General features: G+C 41.8%; 2 protein-coding genes across 3 annotated transcripts in view; one reads left to right on the top strand and one right to left on the bottom strand.

The window, feature by feature from the left end:
- The window catches only part of LOC123757950 (lebercilin-like protein), a 60857-nt gene extending 51568 nt beyond the window's left edge, over positions 1 to 9289 (top strand). Inside the window, exons 9-11 of one of the 2 annotated variants that reach the window (XM_069338773.1) lie at positions 585 to 714; positions 7882 to 8516; positions 9043 to 9289. In XM_069338773.1, the coding sequence (XP_069194874.1) occupies positions 585 to 714; positions 7882 to 8508 (757 nt within the window). In that variant the 3' untranslated portion in view covers positions 8509 to 8516; positions 9043 to 9289. Of the gene's footprint in view, positions 1 to 584; positions 715 to 7881 lie in introns of both variants that reach the window. The other variant, XM_069338772.1, reaches the window with a different exon arrangement.
- A 2543-nt stretch (positions 9290 to 11832) lies between these two features.
- LOC138372941 (uncharacterized) lies at positions 11833 to 21626 on the bottom strand. The gene is made up of 3 exons (XM_069338774.1): positions 21307 to 21626; positions 20530 to 20749; positions 11833 to 15924 (listed from the first exon to the last, which is right to left on the bottom strand). Exons 2-3 carry the CDS (start codon positions 20671 to 20673, stop codon positions 13972 to 13974), a joined length of 2097 nt encoding a protein of 698 aa, XP_069194875.1. The 5' UTR covers positions 20674 to 20749; positions 21307 to 21626; the 3' UTR covers positions 11833 to 13971.
- Positions 21627 to 22819: the final 1193 nt, after the last annotated feature.

Here is a 22819-nt window from a genome sequence, read left to right on the forward strand (position 1 = left end):
GTCTGGGCACTTGGTATGGTGAACAGTACCAGAGTTAGCAACTTCACAGTCGTCTTTGGGGTCGACCGTTGGATGGAATGGACTTGGTCCAAACACGGGTTGCTGTAAATGCTTCACCCACGTTTTTATTGTGCATGGAACGGATGGGGGGGGGGGGGAAGGTGTACATATATATTTAAGGTAAATATATTTTACCTAAAATTGTTATTGTCAGTATATGTTTCATCTCTACCTCTACGCTCTGTGTTACATTGTTACACGCATTCACAGCTAAAACACATCGCCATAACCTCGTGTTCAAAAACAATTATAACTGTAAACACCTGAAAAAAACACCACAACGATATTCATTGCATTGCTGTTCAATACTAACGAATGCCCTAGAATCAATGCCCAGTCAGCATGAATGACTGTAAATTTATAGATTTTCCAATCTTTGCAGAATTGCTGTAGATTTTCAAAATCTACATCAAAATCTACAAATGTACACATTTTTTTATCAGTTCTACATTATATAACACAATATGTTACAAATATTTCCACTAATGTAGGGTGATGCTAACTAAAGTTTATGCAATGGGCAGGAGTGGTCGGCTGCCGCCAATTAGCGCTGGGAGTCGAGGGAAGACAGAGGCGGGTGACCGCGCCTCGCTACGCGGCTCCCCAGAAGCACCAGCCCGCAGGCTCAGGCTACGGACACACTCCTCCACAAATGTGAGTCTTGCGCAGAGTTCAGACTTGAGAAGCACACATTAGAAAACAGTGTTGGAGAGACAATAGGCAACTCTTACACTGAAAAGAATGCTACAAAATTTGTAGGTTTGTAAGTGCTTAGAACACTGCAAGTTGCTCTTGTGAATATTGTAAGTTTATCTTAAATGTTATGAGTCAGTCTTGACAAACTAACATCAATTAAATGTTTAATGTAATTGATTAAAAATTATATAAAAATGGTTTGATTGTTCTTCACAGAAAATCAAAATAAATCTCTACTTCTTTTAACATGTCGTCTCCGTCACACTCAATTGTAACCTATCCACCGCTGCCCACTGGATGGGGGGCGGTGTGCAGGACAAACATATAAATTTTGACACTAGCTCTCCACATATGTCAGTTTCTTAATTTAGAAACTGCACTTGAGGTCGATCTCGAACCCATTGTTGATGTGACGACTTATATTAAATTTTGTAACTAGCTCATCAAGATTGTAACTTGCTTAGCTAAATGAATTGTGGGGTTCAGTCCCTGAGCCCATTATGTGCCTCTGTAACCCTTTCCACTACCGCCCACGGGATGGGTATGGGGTGCATAATAAATGACCTAAACTCAACTCACACTCAATCTGCAGCCCAGGCATACCACTTGCATGTTGGCCATACTTACAACCTTAGTAGTCCATATTCAAATAAAAGATTGATTTTACCATTTTAAAAAGGCATAAATTATCAAACCATCAATGCACCTGTAAACTGTAATCACACCAAGAATGAGCTTTTGTTGCATGCAAGAGTTGAGGGGTAATATTGCAGTTTAACAAGTGTCTTTGTTAAACCTACAATTGTATTTTGATGTGGACTTTATTCATGGACTCGCCGCTCTGCTACCGGAGGGCGCTGACGTTCGGCCCGGGCTGTCAGTGTTGACCTGTACCTGCTGCGTGGTGGTCGTCTTGTTGACGGTGTGGTGCGGCCATTGGCCGGGGCCTGGCGGGTGTCATGGCGTCGACTAGTGGTGGCCGTGTTCGCCGGGTCGACACCGCCCGGCTTGATTTCTCGGCCCCCATTGACTGGCCCTTGGTGGAGGTTGCCCTTATGGACGTCATGCGTGTTGAGTACCAAGATCTCTACGGTGTTGAGAAACTTTCCCCTACCCGGGTGGCGGTGACATTCTCCTCGGCGCAGGTGTATCAGCTGTTTGTGCGTCGATGGGGTACACGGACGCATGTACTTCCAGGTTCTGCTGTGACGGTGGAGGTCTCCGATCCGTGGGGCCCCCTGACGTATGTGAGCGTTCATGGTGCGCCGGTGCAGTTTCCTGAGGAGGAGCTGTCCGCCGCGTTCCGTCGGTATGGTGAGGTGGTGGGGCAGCGTCATGCCTGTCTGCTTAGTGGGCGCCTGAAGGGGCTCCGTATGGGTGCCCGTACTTTGCGCATGCGGCTCTCTGGGGCTATTCCCTCTCGGGTGGCTGTGTGTGGGTTTTATGTGCGTGTGTTCTACCAGGGGCAGACTCGCTCCTGTTTCCGGTGTGGTGAGATTGGCCATTTCGCTGCAGCTTGCCGTGCCCCTCGCCCGGAGGACCCATCGGTTTTCCATGCGGATGATTTTCCACTTCTGCCGGAGGCTGGGGCGCCCCCAGCGGGCCCGGGCGCCCCCAGCGGGCCCGGGCTCTGTAGGTGTGCCTCTGGAGGCGTCGTCCCCAGCTGTCCCTACCTCTCCGTCTGCTGCTGGGTCCTCTACTCTGTCTGTTGACTCTGATGCTCTCGCGGCTCCTGCTTCGGGTGCGCCTATGCTGGTGGCGGCGGAGGTACATCGCGACCCGAGTGTCTCCTTGAAATCCGACGTGTGTGGTGTAGTGCCGGAGGGCGACCCGTGTGCAGTGGCCAGTGTGCTTCCCGAGGCCAGGGGCGGTGTTGATACTGTGTCTCCTGACGGCCAGCCTAGCGGTGTTCCTGATGCTGGTGCCGTGGCGCAGCCGCCTGCTGTCGCTTGTGCTGTGCCTCCTGTGGTTGCATTGGGCTCTTCTGTTCCTCGACGAAAGCGCGCTCCGAGGGATCGGTCGCGCAGCAGGGGCCCCCCTGGGAAGAGGATCGAGGCTTCGGGTGGTGTGCCTTTGGCTGGTGCTCCTCCCTCCGCTTCTCCAGTGGTTCCTCCTCCCCCTTCGGAAGCGGGATCTGGGGATGAGCGGGGCATTGAGCGTGGTGTCGGGCTCGGGGCAGCGGAGGAAGTGGAAAAACTGTGGATGGTGTCCTCGACGCCTGGGGCGCCCTCTTCGCATGGTGTATCTCCTGTGATTTTGAAGGCGGTTCCTGGCCGGTCGTCTTCCAGGGTGCGGCAGGGGGTTGAGCCTGGTGGTGTGGATGTGGCTCCCGCTGCGGGTGCGGTTGTGTCCCCTGGGGGACGCGTTGGGTTGGGGGTGTCCTGAGGTTCTCCCGATGGCGCCCTCTGTTGTCTGTGCGTCTTTCAATGTTCGTGGTTTGAATGATCTTGGGGTCCAGTTGGGCCTGTTGGATGTTCTGCAGGAGCAGCGTGTGGATGTGGCTCTGATCCAGGAGCATAATGTTCGTGAGGTGTCTGTGCTGCAGTGTTTAAGTGCGCATTTTCATGTTGTGCTCAACCCGCCGAGGACGTCCTTCGGGGGGACGCTTATGTTGTTTTCTAGGAGGGCTTCCTTCTCCGTGCTTCACACGGAGATGGATGAAGATGGGCGGGTTTTGTTTGTGAGGGTTGAGTTTTTGGGGGTCATTCTTCCGTTCCTGACGGTGTACGCCCCCTCGGGGGTGGCTCGCCGTCGGGAACGGGAGGAGTTTTTTCGGGTGGGGCTTCTCCCTTAACTGCGTCATGATACGCGGAGTATGGTTTTTGGTGGTGATTTTAACTGTGTGACGAGTGCGCGGGACTGTAGTAGCGCCCGCCCGCAGAATGTCTCGGGTGCGCTGCTGGAGGTGGTGCGTTCTTGCGGTTTCAAGGATGCTGCTGTGCTCTATGGGGGCGAGTTGTCCTTTACTTTTGCTGCGCATGGGGCGCGTTCGCGGATTGATCGCGTGTATGTTACTGGCGGGGGGTGTTCTGTGTTTGCTTTCCACACTGTCCCGGTTGCTTTCTCGGACCATAGTCTCGTGGTGGTCCGGGTTGGTGTGCCCAGTCAGGTACGGGTCGGCGCGGGGTGGTGGAAGCTGAATTGTGGGTTGTTGCGTTCTCCGAGGGTTTGTGGGCAGTTTCGGGTTTGGTGGGTCGGGGTTCTCGCCCGGCGGTGTGATTTTCCTTCTGTTTTAGATTGGTGGGAGTGGTGTAAGGAGCAATGTCGGTTGTTTTTTTCGGGTGGCTGCCAAACGTGAGGCTGCTGGAAGGTTTGGGTTGCTGCGGTTGTTCCAGGCGAGGCTTTCGCGGTTGTATGTGCGGTACAATGCTGGGATTGACTGTTTTGGGGAGATTGCGGAGTGTAAGGAGCGTATTTGTGGTTTGCGGAATGAGTGGGCCGAGGGTGTTCGTGTGCGTGCTCGTGTGAGTGAACGTGTTGACGGGGAACGGCTCTCTCCTTATCTTTTAGGGAAGGTGAAGGCTGCGCGGGACGGTGTTCTTTTTACGGCTCTGCAAAGGCCGGATGGGTCTGTTGTTTCGGACACCGGTGGTGTGTTGCATTATGTGCGGCAAGAGTTGGTTGCGCTCTATAGGGAGGTGGTAGGGGACGACGCGATTGCGGAAGGTTTTTTGGGTGGTTGTGCTCCGGGGTTGTCTGCTGCTGATTGTGTTGGTTTGGAGGAAGATGTTTCGTTGGGGGAGCTTTTCGGTGTGGTGAGGTCATTTCGTTCCGGGAAGGTGCCGGGCTCGGATGGTCTTCCTGTCGAGTTTTATGTTGCCTTTTGGGATGTGTTGGGTGATGTTCTTTTGGAGGTGGTCCGGACTTGCCTCCGGGGGTGCGTTCTGCCTGTATCTCAGTGCGTTGGGATTGTGCGGCTGCTCCCGAAGCCGGGCGATTTGCGGTTCTTCTCGAACTGGAGACCCATTACTTTGTTGAATGTGGACTATAAGATCCTGTCCAAGATTTTAGCTGGTCGGTGTCGCCGTGTGGTTGCGTCTGTGGTTTCCGTGGAACAGTTTTGTGGTGTTCCAGGTCGCTCGTTACTGCAGTGCAATGCGTTATTTCGGGATGTGCTTCTGTACGTGTCGGGCTCTCGCTTGTCTGCAGCGATGCTTTGCCTGGATTGGTCTAAGGCTTTTGACCGTGTTTCGTTAGCTTTTGTTTTTCGTGTGTTAGAGAGGCTTGGTTTTCCGCCTTTGTTTGTTCGTTGGGTGCGTATGTTGTACGCTCAGTGTTGCAGTCGGGTTTGCATCAATGGGTTCTTGAGTGCTCCTTTCCCTGTCCGCCGTTCGGTGAGGCAGGGTTGTCCGCTTTCCATGCTCCTTTATGTGCTCTTTCAGGAGCCTTTTTTTCGGGCGGTCAAGGCTTGTGCATTGATCCGTCCCCCCCGGCTGCCTTCTGATCTTCGGTTACCCATCTGCGGTTATGCGGATGATACCATCCTGTTCGTGGCCTCTGCTGGTTCTGTTCGGGCTGTCCAGGTCGTGGTTGAGAGGTTTGAGTTGGCCACTGGGGCCCAGGTCAATCGTGCCAAATCTGGTCTTATGGGTATCGGTGAGTGGTCCTCTCGCCTTGTGTGGGAGGGGTCTTGGTTTCCGGTGGTCTCCTCTCTGCGAGTTCTGGGGATCACCTGGTTCGCTTCTTACGAGAGATCTTTGGAATTTAATTGGGGTGCGGTTTCTCGTAGTGTTGGTGTTGCGGTTGGGTTGTTGGCTGCGCGCCCGTTAACAATTTATCAGCGGGCGTTGCTTGTTACTTGTAAAGTTCTGTCACGTGTCTGGTTCGTGGCTCGGTGTTTCCCCCTAGATCGCCGGCTGGCTCTGGGGTTGGAACGTCAGGTTTATAGGTACGTGTGGTGTGGTCGTTACCACCCGGTTCGTCGCTCGACGTTGGTGTTAGCGGTGCGGGAAGGTGGGGTTGGTATTCCTGATGTGTTTACCAGGGCTCGGGCGCTGTTCTGGGTCTCGTTGCGTCAGGGTTTAGCGTTGGGTGGGGGGCTCAATGCTTTGTGTGTTTTTTATTGTTCGGTCCGGTTTAGTTTTTTGGTGGATTGCGGTGTTTGTCGGGAGGTGGCCTTTTGTACCCCTCCTGTTTACTCCTGGGCGGTGGACATTCTTCGGGCTGTCTGTCGTTGTCCGGGTTATATGTCTCTCTCAGTGAAGGCGATTTATGGGGTTCTATTTTGTCGTGTTCAGCCGCGGGTGGAGTCTTTATTCCCGTGTTGGGATTGGGGGAAGGTGTGGGCGGCGTTAGGGGCGCGGTTTTTGGCGCCGCAGCAGCGGGAGTTGTTGTTTCGCATGTTGCATTTGTCGTTGGCGACAAATGACCGGTTGTACATGCTGGGTTTGCGTGCCTCTGACGCATGTGTCCACTGTGGTTTGCCTGAAACTCAGTTACATGTTTTCTATTTTTGTGAGAGGCTGAGTGGTTTGCTTGCTTGGTTTCGTGCTGTGTTGGCCGTGGTTTGTGGGCCGGGATGTCGGGGTGGTTTTTTGCCGTTTTTTGTTTTTGTCTTTTCCGCGGGGCTCTCGACGGGTGCGTAATACGCTCTGTCTTCTTGTCGCTGACTATGTGTATTGTGTGTGGGTTGGCCGGAGGGAGGGTTATGGGTTGATAGGGTTTGGGGTTTTGAGAGGGCGCTTACGGTTCACCTGGTGGTGGCTGCAGCGTGCTTTTCCGGATGATTTTTGTGGTTGGTTTACTGGTGCGTATGTTCGTGGGGCTGCTTTTGAGTGATTGGTCGTGGTTGGGCTCGTGGATGTTGGCTGTGGGTTGGTTGGGTGGGTCTTGTTCCGGTTTGTTTTCGGTCCCCGGTCCTCCGATGGGCCTCCTCGGCGGGGGTTGGGCGGGGTGTGTGTGTGTGTGTGTGTGGTTGTTTTGTTCTGTTGTGGTTGCTCCTGTGGGTGTGTGTTTCGTTGGGTGTGCTTGTGTGTGGGTGTGGTTTTTATGTTTCCCTGGCTCCTGCGTGGGCCTTTTTGTTTGCCTTGTATGGGTTTTATGTTTTGTGCATTTTTGTTCTTTATGGTATGTATGCTTATGTGCTCCTCTGTTTGGAGCGTGCCTCTTCTGTCTTTTGTGATTTTCTGTGTGGGGGGGTTGGGGTGCCCGGGTTATGTTTTGTCCTCCCCCCCCCCCTTTTCATGTACCTGTTCCTGTGTTATGAGTGTTTTTTTGCCATTACTGATTGTTATTTCTCTTTTTATGTGCCATGTACTTTGCCTTGTGCTATTTATGTATTATTTATCTGTTCTTTCTTGATTTGTGTTTTGTGTTCTGCCTTTGTATTATGTCTTTTTAATTATGCTTGAGGAAACGGAGTAAGAAAAAAGAAATGTACTCAGTTATTTCTGTTTGACTTTCAATGTATGTATTTCCATGTTTTTTGTTTAATGTAGTTTTGTAATTTTGCCTCTTAGGGGTTTCGGAGGCCTGTTGTTCTATACTTTTATGCACCTGTGTTTGGGTTGTTGGGCTGGGCTTGTATGTGCGCTCTCCTTTTGTATTTCTGTACTTAAGGTTGTGTGGAGTGCCTGTTTATGTTATTTCTATTGTGTGCTATTAATGACATGTTCTGTTTTTTGTGGTACATACTGTCCCCGTTTCTGGGTTCTCTTTTTTTTGTGCCTTGTGTCATGTGTTTTCTTTCTTGGTTTTTGTTGGGTATGTTTAGTGTATCCGTGGTTTACTTCCTTTGTTATATTGTCCTGTGTATGTTCATAACTTGTTTGTTCGGCGGGTGTCTGTTTTGTACATTGTGTATTTTTATAAAAATAAAAAAAAAAAAAAAAAAAAAAACTTGCATGTTGGCCATACTTACAACCTTAGTAGTCCATATTCAAATAAAAGATTGATTTTACCATTTTAAAAAGGCATAAATTATCAAACCATCAATGCACCTGTAAACTGTAATCACACCAAGAATGAGCTTTTGTTGCATGCAAGAGTTGAGGGGTAATATTGCAGTTTAACAAGTGTCTTTGTTAAACCTACAATTGTATTTTGATGTGGACTTTATTCAACTATAACATGGCAAAGAATATGCACAGGCATTATTATTGTAAATGATGCTTGCACTTTTAACAGGAAGGAGTCGAGGAGAGACGCAGGGTAAGACGAAGCCGGCGCTCTCCAAGGTCGTGTAAAGAAGAAGGCTTCATAATCACCCCACTTGCCACTCCAACACCCAGCCCGGTCACCACGCCTGAACCTTCCGACCTCGGCTCACAACCTGACGCCAATGCTGTGGATGATGGGGCAAGCCGCCCTGGTCATACTGATCACAGGCGACGACTGCGGTTGGCAGCATCACTGCGGGATGCTAGACGTAATGTAAGCAAGGAGATTGGTCACGAGAAGGACCTTGATGACGATCAAGGAATACCAACTGGTGACAGGGATTCATCTGGTAAACGAGAATTTTCTCTAATAGAGAACTACCCACCTCGGGAACGCATCACTCTTAACGGTGGCTCAAGTGGTGGTTCCGACAGTGGTAGTTGTACGTCCTCTCCTCCTACAAAATCTGTCCCACATCTCAATGATTCCAGCATTCCTTCCCGCCTCTCACAACTAGACTCTCCCTTGCCTGCACGAGCAGTTCCAAAGAGAGAGAACACAGCCACATCTGCTGATCTTCGAACATTTTCAAGTCTCTCCAAACTTGATTCCAGCAGTTCACCGAAGCCAACACGAAGTGCTGTTACTCCATGAGATAATAGGTTGTTATTACATTACTTTTATTATCCAAACATCCTTTTGACATTACTTATTATTGAGGTATATTCTGATCTGAAACATTATTAATTCGAAGGTTATAATCGAAGGAAAGATTTCTTTATACAGTATTAACATTGAACTGTGAGTAATACATTATAATGAGCCACTTTACTGTATTATATGCTAATGTATGTATATATGAGTGGATGTGTATATTAGTGTATGTGTATACTAGGGTAGGTATATACTAAGGTAGGTGCAAAGTAATAAGTTTTGTATAACAATATAATAAAATATAGTGCATCCAGGAAAATAATTAACAAATTTAATACACTTTTATAATTGTTCCAGATGATATTGTTAGGCAGTAATAGTTTTTTTAATTTATCAGTCATTTTCTATGAACATTTAGAACCAATGAATTTTAATTTTGATTTTAATTGTATATATTAAATATTGTTTGTATTCATTAAAACACAGTGTAAAGAAATTATCGAACATACTACAGTTCTTATTTCATTTTTGTAGATAGAGTAGAGTTGGACGTTTTTGATTGAAGACGCGAGCAGTGTGGGGCAGCTAGAGGCGCTCAGTATTACTGATCCATTTCCTTGGCACTCAAACCTCTCTCAGTTTGTATGATTCGTCTCCCCAGTTCTATATTGAATTAGGGTTACTAATTTTATAGAACTCGTTATAATTTTCATGGGTTCTATTTAGAATTAGGGAGCTAATTTAATAGAACCAAACTATATAAATAAATTTTTTTATTAAATATGGCTTTTCTTTTGCAGTTTATTTCTGGAATTGTTAATAAAAACACATTATAACAGTTCACCGATGTCTGGAAATGTGTAAACAATTTGTATATTACAATGTAAACTTTGTACTGTATAATAATATAGAAAAAATTACGTTAATGAAATGAAATATTGGGTAAATTATTAAACATATTTTCCTTCAATTGCGGGGGGGAAATGAAAAAAATTCTTGTTGAAACTATATCAGAGTTGTTGCCTGTGATTAGATGTTGAGCTGATGCAGTCAGATGCATTATAAATGATTTCAGAACGAGGAATATGTTGGGTTGTGTGATCTCGGCAGACACTGCTAGAGAATTACCAGTGCAACGAGAGGGATAGATATGGAATTGCCACCATAGTGATCCAAGCTCGCCCGCTCCCAATTCTTCGCCCCCTCCGCTCTCTGACGCCTGAAATGTTTATAACCTCTTTTGTTTTCATTTTCCAAATTACATTTAATTATAACTATGAATTTAGTGTAAATAAAATCTCAGAAATAAATGCAACAAAATTTGTATACTGATTACAGTTTGAGTGTAATGTCGCTGAGCATATGAACAATTATTAACATTGAAAATTCATAATTTATTTAACAAAAATAAATTATGGATGTGTGCACATGACTGATCTATATAGCGGATGATACAAATTTAACATTACTGTACTTGCATACTTTTTCGTCAAGTTATTTGTAAACTTACCAGTAGTTTACCCACGAGGGGAGGGGGGTTATGACAGCTGAGTGGACAGCACTTCAGATTCGTAGTGCTGAGATTCCGGGTTCGATCCCCGGTAGAGGCGGAAACAAAATGAGGTTTCTTTTACCCTGATGCCCCTGTTACCTAGCAGTAAATAGGTACCTGGGAGTTAGACAGCTGCTACGGGCTGTTTCCGGGGTGTGTGTAACAAAACCGAGGCCTGGTCGAGGACCGGGCCGCGGGGACGCTAAGCCTCGAAATCATCTCAAGATGACGAGTTTACAACCAGCACGCACTGAAGCATGTTTTGCAAGATGTTTTCGTTTTTCCTTGTCAAAGATGCGAGTAATTATAATATAGAAATTAAGCAATCAGCGACAGGCCCTGCCCTCTGTAAATGCTTTACAAAAAAACTATTGACGCCAGAAAGTCAAGTTTTGTCTCAAGATGGTCCAGCAGGTCATACCTAACACCACAATTATCGTATGAATGGAAACAACAAATGTGTACAGCTTATATCTAAATTATGTATATTATGTTATCTCTCTTGCTCACCTTACAAGAATATCTTCACAAGCATTGTTACTACAAGGTATATTATGATAAATCACAAATATTTTACCGTTTGTACTTACTAACTGGTGTTGTAGAAATTCAGTGTAGAGCATCTAAGAACATTGCTCCATGACCTTCAGTGAAGTTGTAGATGTGGTGGAGACTTGGGAGGGACGTACACAGGGACGTATACAGACGCCTTTCTTGTGGTAAAATACCGATAATAGATAGCGGCACATGACCTGTTTCTGCATCCAAGTCTCTTCAAAAGTTGTATTTGTTATAAATTAGTTTGGATTTATATAAATAGAAGTTTTGTGCAGTAATAGATCTTTGCACTTTCTCCGGGTCAGGGAATTATCCAGGTATGGATGTGATTGTTAGTGCAACAAGATTCCACCCTAAAAAGCATTAGTATCTTAAAAAGTACCGTCATTGGTTTGACATCTTGTTTGAATGGTTCTTGTTACCCAGCCTGTCTTTTTTTTTTTTTTTAATATTTATATTGCTTTCTTTAATGGTAAAATATTTAGCCATGATTACTCCCATATCTTGTCTTCATTATTTTCTTTGTTGTGTGATTTAACTACAGTACATTTTATATATGGTTCCTGTTTTAATATTCTAACTTTTCCGTATCAGAGTAACTTTTAACTTACTTTCACTGAACATCATGTTTTCTGTAACCTATTGGAAGACCTTATTTACTTCAGTTTGGAGATGTGGCGTGTCCTCTATAGTCTATACTGCCTCTCGTAAAACGATCTTTAAACATTGATACATTACTATAGTTTGCGTCACTTGTGTTTAATATATGAACAAGAAAATGTACTGAAACAACCAGTTTTCTGGGACCATCCTTTCATGGTAGATAGTCCAGATTTTACTTTATTGATTATTACTTTTTGGGTTCGCTGAGAAATTTAAGGCATCCTCAACAACCCTTTGAATCACTGAAGCATTTAGCCTATAAAGGCACCAGCCTTCAAGGATGTGTTACTTCTTAAGTTTTTACATATAAATTTCCACAATAGTAGGGAAAGTTTGCCTGTAGTCTTTTCCAGCATCTGGACTTCACGGAACAAGCTCCAAAATTTGCAATGTAGATATTTCAGGAATGTTTTTTTACTTGAGAATATATTTTAATTGTAATACTTTTAATATATTTTCACATTATATAACTTGGATATTTCACAGAACCTATTCAAACAAATACATTCAATTCTAATAATATATCACCATCTTGGAAAAAAAAAGGTAAATAAAGAAAAAATATCATTTATTCATACAGCAAGGTTACTTACAAAATAATAAATGGAGTTTAATTCTCCAATATTATGGAAATTTATTTCAGAACCTTTATAATGAAATGTGTGACCAAAAACATCTTCCTAAACATCTATTAATCAAACAAAACAACAAACATTTAAATTTATAATTAAGTTGCATCACAAACTCCTGACCCAACTCACAACACCCTTCAACATTACCCAGAAAAGAATTTTGGTCCTATTATAAATATTACTACAAATGACACAAGCAACTTATGAAAAACTTAGTAGGCGAGGCATAAAAGAAACATGGAAATTACACACTATACATAAAAAAAAAAAAAAAACTCTAGGAAAAGTAACGTAAAAATAAACAAATTGAACCAGTGAAAACAATTAACTGTACTGTATACACATGCCAGACATTTACATACATATTTACATATCAATAACAAGGTGTTGAAGAGAAACATTTCTGGTCACACAGGATAATATTCATCACAGATTTGCAATCCAGATTATGTTGAAAATGTGTTGCAAGACATGATCTCTGCAAACACCTTCCAGTGTGCTAAAACACATGATATAGGATGTCAGGAATTTCATTTCACATTTATCACCATAAATAATCATTTTATCCAAGAGATTCCATTTCAGGCCTATACATTATTGAACTTGCATACAGAGCACCGTTACTTACAGATTTTTCTCCAATCAATATATATACAAGGGACACAAATCTATGATCTTGTTAATGTCTATGTTCCTTCTGTCATTGCTATTTAATAAGTAGTAACTCAAGTGCAACATTGTACAAAGTTTTAAGTTAAACTGCAAATTTGTACAAGAGGTTCATTACTTACATTATAACTGCAAAAATTATTAAACCTCATTGATTTAACTTTTTTGTTGCTTTCCTGAGAGATATTTTGGGAGTTCCAAAGCTGTCCAATATAAACGTATCCATACACAAACCTGACTATATGGTATTGACATTGGCTTTATATACATATGTCTAAGGATTAGACCAGTGGATATGTATATACTGTATTTATCAAACTGATTTTCACAACAATGTGAAAACAAATAAATTATTAATGTGTGTGTGTGTGTGTGTGTTTTGTATACTGCTAACATAGCAGATTTGTAGTTCATATCCTCAACTTCTCCACAATAATATCTAACACCAACAATTTATAAATACAACATGGATGTCCTCTTTCATTTTTATGTTCAAACTTGTGCATGAAAAATATAAATACAAATACAATATATATATTATCTTTAATATAACTTCATTTGAAAATAAGAGTAAATTGTCAATTACCAGGCATATCTGCAATCCACCTGTAGTCTTCTTCATGTCAGTAATGAATACCCAATTTTGAATGTTAATTTGTTTATAATGTACCTGGTTAAGCCAATTCTTTGCTAGGGATGAAAGTTATTACTATACTGATATTCGGTCACTTATAATCTTAACAGAGAAAAAAAGAAACGCCAAAAACCACTCTTGACAATTCTCCGACAGTGTGGCTCGTGTAGTATCACTTGCAAGTGCATTTCACACCAAGTACCTCGTCAAGCCATGGTGGGATGGTTATGCTGCCTTCTCACTTTATATAAAGTACAATTTAATGCAGGTAAACCTTAAACTGCATTTTTCAAAATACTTCAGTCTCATTAATTTGTCTGATAACATAAATTAAGTGTCCAATAATATAGAACCTGGTATGATTCTAACAACTCAGATGTGGGGCTTTAAGAATGTGCAATGTTTATTAACTATTAATGTTATGGTCTAGGCAATAAAACAAAATTCAGAATGAAGTGATACTAATGAATCTTGGGAAAAACAAAAAACAAAAAAACCCTCTTGGCTACAACATTCACTTGTACTTGAATTGAGAATTCTTCATATCAATGGACAAGAATCCTTAGGTGTATTATAAACCTTTCAAGTCTTCACAGCAGACAACTTTCTTTATTTTCTACATTGAATTTTTATCATTTATCCTGAATTACTCCCTAGAGGAAAAGCATGTTCAATTTTCATCACTAAGCTTTTTACCTCTAAAATTCATATTTTTGGCCACATTAAACTTCATAACTTTTTAAACTATCCCATACCTATCTAAGAACATTACGTGGTTTACCCTGTCCTGGCTTATCACGGCGCTTCTTGGCATACATTGCTTCATCATCATCTAGGTAGCGTTTTGGAGGCGCAATCGTCCTACCCGAGGAGCTGACACGCTCGTTGAACCTAAATACTGCTGGAGTTGAGGGTCCAGTTAGTGTTGGGGACGAAGAACCAGGAGCAGCATGACTGCTGTATTCGCTAACACTTCTGCGCCCTGGAGAACTGGGATGGCAACCACGATCGTGTGTGGATGACAATACTGGTCTACTTGATGAGGGTGATGGAGCAGTCTTCCCCAATTGTCTATCAGAGCTTCCAACTACATTTCCATAATTTGAATCCTCATCAATAAATATATTCTGCTGTTCTGCAGGTGAATCTCCTAATGAAGGTTTGCTGGATCTAGAGTGGTTCGAAACGGGACTCGTTGGATTCATAATGAGCAAAACTTCCGCCGTGTCTCTATCAATAATAGCAGTTTGTCTTGACGAGTCAACTGACTTCACTGAATCTGAAGAAATATCATCATTTACAATGCAAGAACTTGAACTTAAAGCAGTTTTTGCTAATCCTGATAATCTTCTTGCCTGAGGAGTTGTGACTGATTGTGCAAAAGATTTAACGGCTGCAGGTGTAAATGGATTAGTAGCATTGCTATGACTTTGAACTGAAACACTGGAATTCTTAGGAGCTACAGAATATTTCAGTGGTGGTGATGACATTTGTGCAACACTAGGAGCCTGAGAATAGAGGCTCTTGGGCTTGTCAAACATAACTGCCGAGCTATGCGCAGTGTGTGTATTGGGAACACCTTGTATTAACTGATCACCTTTAACAACAGTTTCAACTGTTCCATTTATGTGTTTTGCCTTGGTTTCAGCAATTTTTAACTTATCTTTCATTAACTTATTATCATACACAACTTGGCCATGCATACCAGTCATATCAGGAGTCAAAATATTCTTAGTTCCACTCATGGCAGAATTATCACCATTAAACTGAACATCAGTCTTATTACTATTCATCCGAGTTCCTTCATCTAAACCATCATCATTATATACTGCTTGAAGGAAACTAAGCCCACTTTTATTCCGAGCATTTAACTCGCTGACTAAGCGCGCTTCCTTAATTTGTGTTGTGTTATTTTCTTTCATTGGATTTTTTTTTTTATCGACTTTCGCTGGAAAAATAGAGTCGTCACTCTCAAAAACAACTTGCCTTTTCACATTATTGTGTGTTTCTTGTGTAATGATAGTGTTACCCAACTTTTGGGAAGATGCACTTTTCTCATGTGAATAGGCTGCTATGGAATATTTATTGGTATTAGACTGGTTTGTTGGCAGAGAAAGAGTTGGCTCACTCTTGATCAGATCAAAACTAACAGGAATTTTTGCTGAAAGTAGTTTACTTGAAACAGTTTTAGTTGGTGTGATTGTATTAGGTATACTAATAGATTTTGTAACTGTACTGCTATCATTCAATTGGTGAGCCTTTACCTCTGCCTCACTGCACTTTCTCTCACTTAATGTATTAGGACACAAATTATTCAAATTATGTTTTGGTTCTTTTGATATGCCAACTCCCACAGAAGCCCTTCCCTCTTTACCCATTACATTTTCAGTCTTGCTATTTTCCTGACATGAAAATTCAGTTTGTAAGGTGTTTCCAGCTATCCTGTTGACAGAGTTATTAACTGAAGAGGGGCCATCTTGAGCTTCTGGAGCAGCCCCAATGTGAGGTAAACTCATATCGTCCTTGTCCTTCTTATCGTCAGAAGAAAATAAGATTTCGGGTAGTGTTATGGAAGCATGATTAGGGTTGTGCTGTTCCATTAGGTTTCCAATCAATTTTGCAATAGCTTCACGCTTCCCTCTCACTACCTCTTGAGGGAACCACTCGGTAAGTGTACGAATTGGGAATGTGTAGTCTTTCAATGGATGCTGAAAAAAAATAAAGTCATCAGCTAATGCAGAATATAGATATAACTATTCTAAACAATTTATCGTGAAATATATTTAATGCCTAAATATTTCTTCCTCAAATTAATCATCATTATGATGTAGCACAAACCAAGAATGTAAATTAAATTTATCCATTGCATGAAACCCCCCTTTTTAGTTGCATTGCAATAACTGCCGACAGTATTGAGAAAAACATCATGTGAAAACAAGAACTATAATGTGGATGAAGAATTATGGTCGCTTTTATTAACAAACTACATCCACATTAAAATTCCAGTCCACACACAATTTTTCTCAAATAAAAATCAATGCAACATTTTAACAAATTCAACTTATATATATATATAAAAAAAAAAAAGAACAGTGGTGAATATAATGAAACACCATTTTCTGGGTGGGACCCGGATGCTCCCCAGAGCTATCCAGGGTAATATGCTAATGTCAGACTTTGGCATCAGTCACGAGTATTGGGTTCTTTGGGCCTACCGGGAACCACGGCCAGAAACTGGCCCCCTCAGAGAGGCAAGGGAAGCAAAGGCCTATATAAGCCCCTGTGTGGTTGGAAGCATTCATGGCTGCCATCGACCGGGTCAGGCACCCAGAAAGGTAAGCATCCCAAAACAAACCCCTATTCTAGTGAAAATATTGCTACCAAAAGCCGAACAAGTGGATAGAACTCCCCGAACAAAAACGTTCGATGAGCGTCCAAAATTAAAATATTTGTTAAAATTCCAGTTATTGCTCAATTATTATGGGAATAGCTTTAAAATATGCACCTTTATATTGCAAACAATTTGATACCAAAATGAAAGACGTAACACGAAAATTGATGTTATAAAACTGAATGAGTATACACACGAAAATAGATGTTATCAAACTGAACGAGTATACACAGGCACTGAACTACAGGCCAGTGTCCTTAACTTGTATACCATGCAAGGTGATGGAGAAGATCGTGAGAAAAAATTTAGTAACACATATGGAGAGACGGGACTTCGTGACAAATCGCCCGCCACATGGGTTCAGGGAGGGTAAATCTTGCCTTACTGGCTTAATAGAATTCTACGACCAGGTGACAAATATTAAGCAAGAAAGAGAAGGCTGGGCAGACTGCATTTTTTTTGACTGTCGGAAAGATTTTGACACAGTCCCCCATAAGAGGCTGGTACATAAGCTGGAGAGACAGGCAGGAGTAACTGGTAAGGTACTCCAGTGGATAAGGGAATACCTAGGCAATAGGAAGCAAAGAGTTACAGTGAGGGGCGAGACCTCAGATTAGCGTGAAGTCACCAGTGGAGTCCCACAGGGCGCTGTACTCGGTCCTATCCTGTTTCTGATATACGTAAACGATCTTGCAGAGGGTATAAACTCATTCCTCTCAATGTTTGCTGACGATGCCAAAATTATGAGAATGATTAAGACAGAGGAGGACTGCTTGAGACTTCAAGAAGACCTAGACAAACTGAAGGAATGGTCGAACAAATGGTTGTTAAGAGTTTAACCCAAGCAAATGTAATGTAATGAAGATAGGTGTAGGGAGCAGGAGGCCAGTTACAAGGTATCATTTGGGAGATGAAATTCAAGAGTCAGAGAGAGAGAGAAGGACCTGGGGGTTGATATCACGCCAGACCTGTCCCTTGAAGCCCATATCAAAAGGATAACATCGGCAGCATATGCCAGGTTGGCTAACATAAGAACAGCATTTGGACACTTGTGTAAGGAATCATTCAGAACTTTGTATACCACCTATGTCAGATCAATCCTGGAGTATGCAGCCCCAGCATGGAGTCCATATCTAGTCAAGCATAAGACTAAACTGGAAAATGTTCAAAGGTTTGCTACCTGCCTAGTACCCGGGCTAAGAGGTATGACCTACGAAGAGAGAATATGGGAATTGAACCTCACGTCGCTGGAAGACAGAAGAGTTAGGGCGGACATGAACACCACGTACAAGATTCTCAAGAGGAATTGACAGGTTAGATAAAGACAGGCTATTTAACACAAAGGGCACACGCACTAGGGGACACAGGTGGAAATTGAGTGCCCAAATGAGCCACAGAGATATTAGAAAGAATTTTTTTAGTGTCAGAGTGGTTGAGAAATGGAATGCATTAGGCAGTGATATGGTGGAGGCTGACTCCATACACAGTTTCAAGTGTAGATATGATAGAGCCCAATAGACTCATGAACCTGTACACCAGTTGACTGACAGTTGAGAGGCGGGACCAAAGAGCCAGAGCTCAACCCCCGCAAGCACAAATAAGTGAGTACATAAGGCTGCAGTGTGCAAATTAGTGCTCGTTCACGGGTAATTTTAGGCTTTGCTGCGGGGAGTCACACCGGGCTTTTGGACATTGTATGCATATACACCTGTAGGGAATTCTATTGCCAACACAATGATACCAAAACGGACGGCACAGCATGAGAATTTAGGCGAGAAAACTGAAACGAGTATACACATTTCAGTGTTGCCACGCTCTCTTCCGCACGATCGCCCGTACGCCAAGGGCGTGACCTCTAAGTTGGCGGCGCGCATGCCCGGGGCATAAAAGTGCCCCGGGCATGCTGGAAAGTGTTTACACTTTCCAGCAGAGAAAGCAGTTTCCACGGGGCTGGAAAGTGTTTACACTTTCCAGTCCCGTGGACACAAGAGCGAGTCCGTCGGGGGTCACTTGAAGCCACCCGTATGTTGTATGTTATTATTATTTTCATGTCCGACGAACAAATATTTCTATAAAACTCAATTTTTATCCGATCGACTTGGGGATAGTATGAACATATTTGCCATAAAATTTACATTTTCTTTAGTAGCTACATCGCCTATTTGGGAGAACGGCATTGTCTTTTATCTTCGTGGTAAAACTATTGTGGATTGCCGATGTGCAGTAACAGATAACACTTCGCCCACTTCCCACACTCTTGCGGGTGGGCCGCGATCATCATTCTTCATTTATATGCATATGTCCGTGTAGGGAATTTTATTGCGATCTCAAAGATACCAAATTTAACGCTGTAGGACAAGTGTGGAGTTGACAACCGTGAAAAGAATAGAAACATCTCGTCGCTGTTTGGAGCTCACGGCTAGTGATCCACGTAGTTTCTTTATTGGTAGTGGTTTAAATCACAGTTTGGCGACATTTTATAAATATGTTCTTCTAGAACATTCTATTGCGAACACATTGGTAAAAAAATTAAATGTGTACATCGAAAATTAAGATCAGGACAGTGAAAAGAGTATACACTTTTCAGTGTTTCCGCTCAATCGCCCGAAACGCCGAGAGCACATTGTGCTAACTTTTTTCCTTGTTCGCCGGGAGGCTGAAAGTGATAATTATTAAACAGGCCCCTCCTGAAGTTTCTGTTACCCTGCTTCTCTCTTCATCTTGTGAGTGTCTTTTGTGAGTAACTGTATCAAAAGCTTTCTGGCAATCTAGGAAGATGCAGTCTACCTACTCTTCCTTCCCTTTCTTGTCTTATTTTGGTGACTATCAAAGAATTCAATCAAGCTTATTAAGCATGATTTTCCTTTCTGGAGCCATGTTGTTACTCTCTCCATGTGTTCTACAATCCTTTATTTTTTGTTTTTTTGTTTTCCAGCATTTTTCATGGAATGAATGTTAATGACACTGGTCTATAGTTTAGTGTTTCGTGCCTATCCCATTTCTTAAATATGGAAGTACATTTGCTTTTTTCCAGATTTCCAGTAGCTCTCCTTTCCCTGCAGAGGCAAGGAGAATGTGGGTGGGTGTCAGGCAAACAAGTGAGGGAAGCCTGTTCCACCAACCCTGCAGCGGTAGGTAGGGTGCTGCCTTCTAGTGGCAGTTAAGAATTGGTAGTGATGAACAAAGATAGTGTTTCAGAGAGTTAGTTAGCAGAGATCTAACCGGCATTCTTTGCATTTCCAGTTATTTCTAGGAAAATGTGTTCAGTTTTTGCATCTGCTCTTAAGTGCTTTTAGTTGTGGATTGAACTTTTATTGCCTATCACCTACACCCAGCACGATCATCTGAAAACTTATTTGCCACCAGGGAAATAGGAAGAAAGGCCAAAGGGATTTTGTTGTCCTGGATAAGCTCAGGTCCATGTTCAAGAGAAACCGAGAGGGCTTTACTGTGATAAATCAAAATTTCTTTCGTATGAATGTGATAGTAAAGGATGACTTGCAAAAATGTAAAATAATTTAAGCTGTCTCAAAATGTAAACACCTTCACATTTATATAAATGTAATACACTAACAGCTATTTCTAATACTAGAGAATAGTGTATATTTGATTTACAATACACAATTCAATACTAGGTGCAAAAGTCTCACTGTAAACACAAATGTTCCATAGGCCTCCTGTGGGTTTTTATAAGGAAGCCAACTTCAGAATAATTAGCGAGTGCGCCAAATCAACATTATGGCAAGGAGAATAATTATTATTTTTTTCATTTCACATACCTACATAACTTTCTACCACTAATGAAGAAAATATCCTATTTATTCTTGTTTGTTGCACATTACAAAAAAATGTGAACAACAGAGAAGCAGCCAAAAGGTAAAAACACAGTGGTATATAAAACATACATCATCAATATTCTTACCTCAAAGAAACTTTCTGCAAATTGTAAAGTGTAAATGCCACAGTCTGAATAGTTCATCTGCTGTGGCACTCTTGGGCATGCACCCTTCATGGTGTCTCTGTTATAAGCTTTCTCTGACCCTTTCCTTAGTCTATGTTCCACCATGAGATAGTCCCGCAGAGTAGCAACAATCCGTGCTCGGTTTGCTCCAGTGAGAGAGTCGAAGATCAAAATACAAGGCCTGGATGAAAGAAAAATATGAACAAAAACTTTTAGACCCATTTTTTAATGAGCGCAATACAACTTGCTGAATGAATCAATAGTATAAGAATCAATGGTAATAAAATGTTGTAAAACAGGTGAACAATTAAAAATGTATTATACATCATACACTGAAAATATAATATCTATTACATAAGCTGCTAACCTGCCAGGTTATCTAAGTACATCCCATACCTATCTTTTTCTTACTCCAACAAGGGTCCAAAGGCAGCACATTGTTCTCATTCTACCTATTAGCCTGAAGTACCAATTTTTTAGCCAGATATCTGAGAAACCACAAATATTTTGCCTTAAAATGTTTTAGTGATGTTTAAGCACTGCTGATGAAACTTTCTTTCATTCCACCCAGTGTGCTCTCAACACAGTTCTCACTGCCCTTATATATCTCCTATATTAATAAGTCTCAACAAATTGTAATTTTCAACAACACTAACATATTTTGCACTATCATAATACAGTACAAGTCATTGCAGAGTTTTATGACACAGAGAATTAAACATAATGATGTCAACTAACTGTTTAATGGCCGATGAAGCTGCTGGAGTCTCTGGTTTATCAGCACGAGTTTCTTCATTATTTTTCTCATCAACCTTATTCTTTTTACTTGGTGGACTGTCTTCCTCCTCCTCCTCCTCTTCATCCTCCTCCAGTTCATCTTCGTCTCCCTCAGCTTCGTCACGATCACTCCACTCCCCGTCATCAATAACAGGGATCTGCTGAAATCAACTCATTTTTAACCCTTAGACAGCAGTTATTGTCATAGGTCTATTCCCAGGGTAATGCAATTATCGTTACATGAAGATTTATATAATTATTGCCTGGGTTTTACATGTATTATGCAAATATGGATATAATTGGTTTATGTGGATGTAATGGAGTTTACCTTGACCCATGAAAAAAATCTTGCTACTATTTCATGGTATGAATGCAATTATCGTCATGAATATTACTAGAGGAATGCAATCATCATATGACGCTTTAAACAATTACTGTGCGCGTTTTACATGTATGTTGCAAATATGAATATAATAGCTCTCTGTGGATGTAAATAAAGAAAAACAAGTGATAAAACAATTGGTGAAAAATCCCAGGATAAAACAGAAAGCATCAGCACGGTCGTGCACTAGGCGTTTACAAGTGCCAGACGCAGTCTTGCAGAGAGCCTTCACCCAGTGAATTTATAAATATTCACTTGTTTTCCAGTTCGTATTGCATTTTGCTTACTAATTACTAATTCTATATATTTTTTGTGCTTAACCCTTAGACCGCGCATATTACCGTGCATATTGGGGGCCTGGTAGCGAAAAATATTTGAACTATGTAAAAATAACTTTAAAATTTTAAACAAATCTCCAACTTACTGGCTTCAGTGTTATGAAATTTTCATCAAAATACTTTCAGAAATTAATTTTAGACAAATTTTAAAAATAGGAATGTTTTGTTGATAAGTAGACCAGCTTCTAACTGGAACTAAAGGATTAGGCAGTAATAAAGAGATGCAAGCACCTGTCCGTCGCTCAAAGAAGAATAGTAGTAAGAAGTGTCCACAAAGTGGATATACAATTGGTGCCTTTATAGCATTGCTGAGTAATACATAATAACACAAATAATAATGAATAACTATGTTAATATGCTCTATTTTGTTATATATCATATAAATACATTGTCCAATGTTAATATGTTACTGTGCTTTCATCAATGTCCCCCAATTTTTTTTTAGGAGTTTTTTTTTAAAGAATTTAGTTTTTCCTCCTTTGTTTATTATCTGATTCTGTTGAAACCTTAACATCCTGGAGAATGCATATGTTTTCCTAACTATGTAAAGATAGAATGGAATTGGTCAACAAATAAATCAGTCACAACTCGCAAAACTTGGTACTTTAAAAAAAAAAAATTGGCTGATTTTTTCTCTGATTTCAAACTATTTTCTTTGTCTCTTTATGTTATTTTGATGATTAGGGACCATATTAGGGCTTTTTCACTTAGGTAAAATATACCCTAAATACAGTATATCCTCCAAATCATTATA

This window comes from Procambarus clarkii, chromosome 40 (assembly GCF_040958095.1).
Source record: "Procambarus clarkii isolate CNS0578487 chromosome 40, FALCON_Pclarkii_2.0, whole genome shotgun sequence".
NCBI classification, from domain to species: Eukaryota; Metazoa; Arthropoda; class Malacostraca; order Decapoda; family Cambaridae; genus Procambarus; species Procambarus clarkii.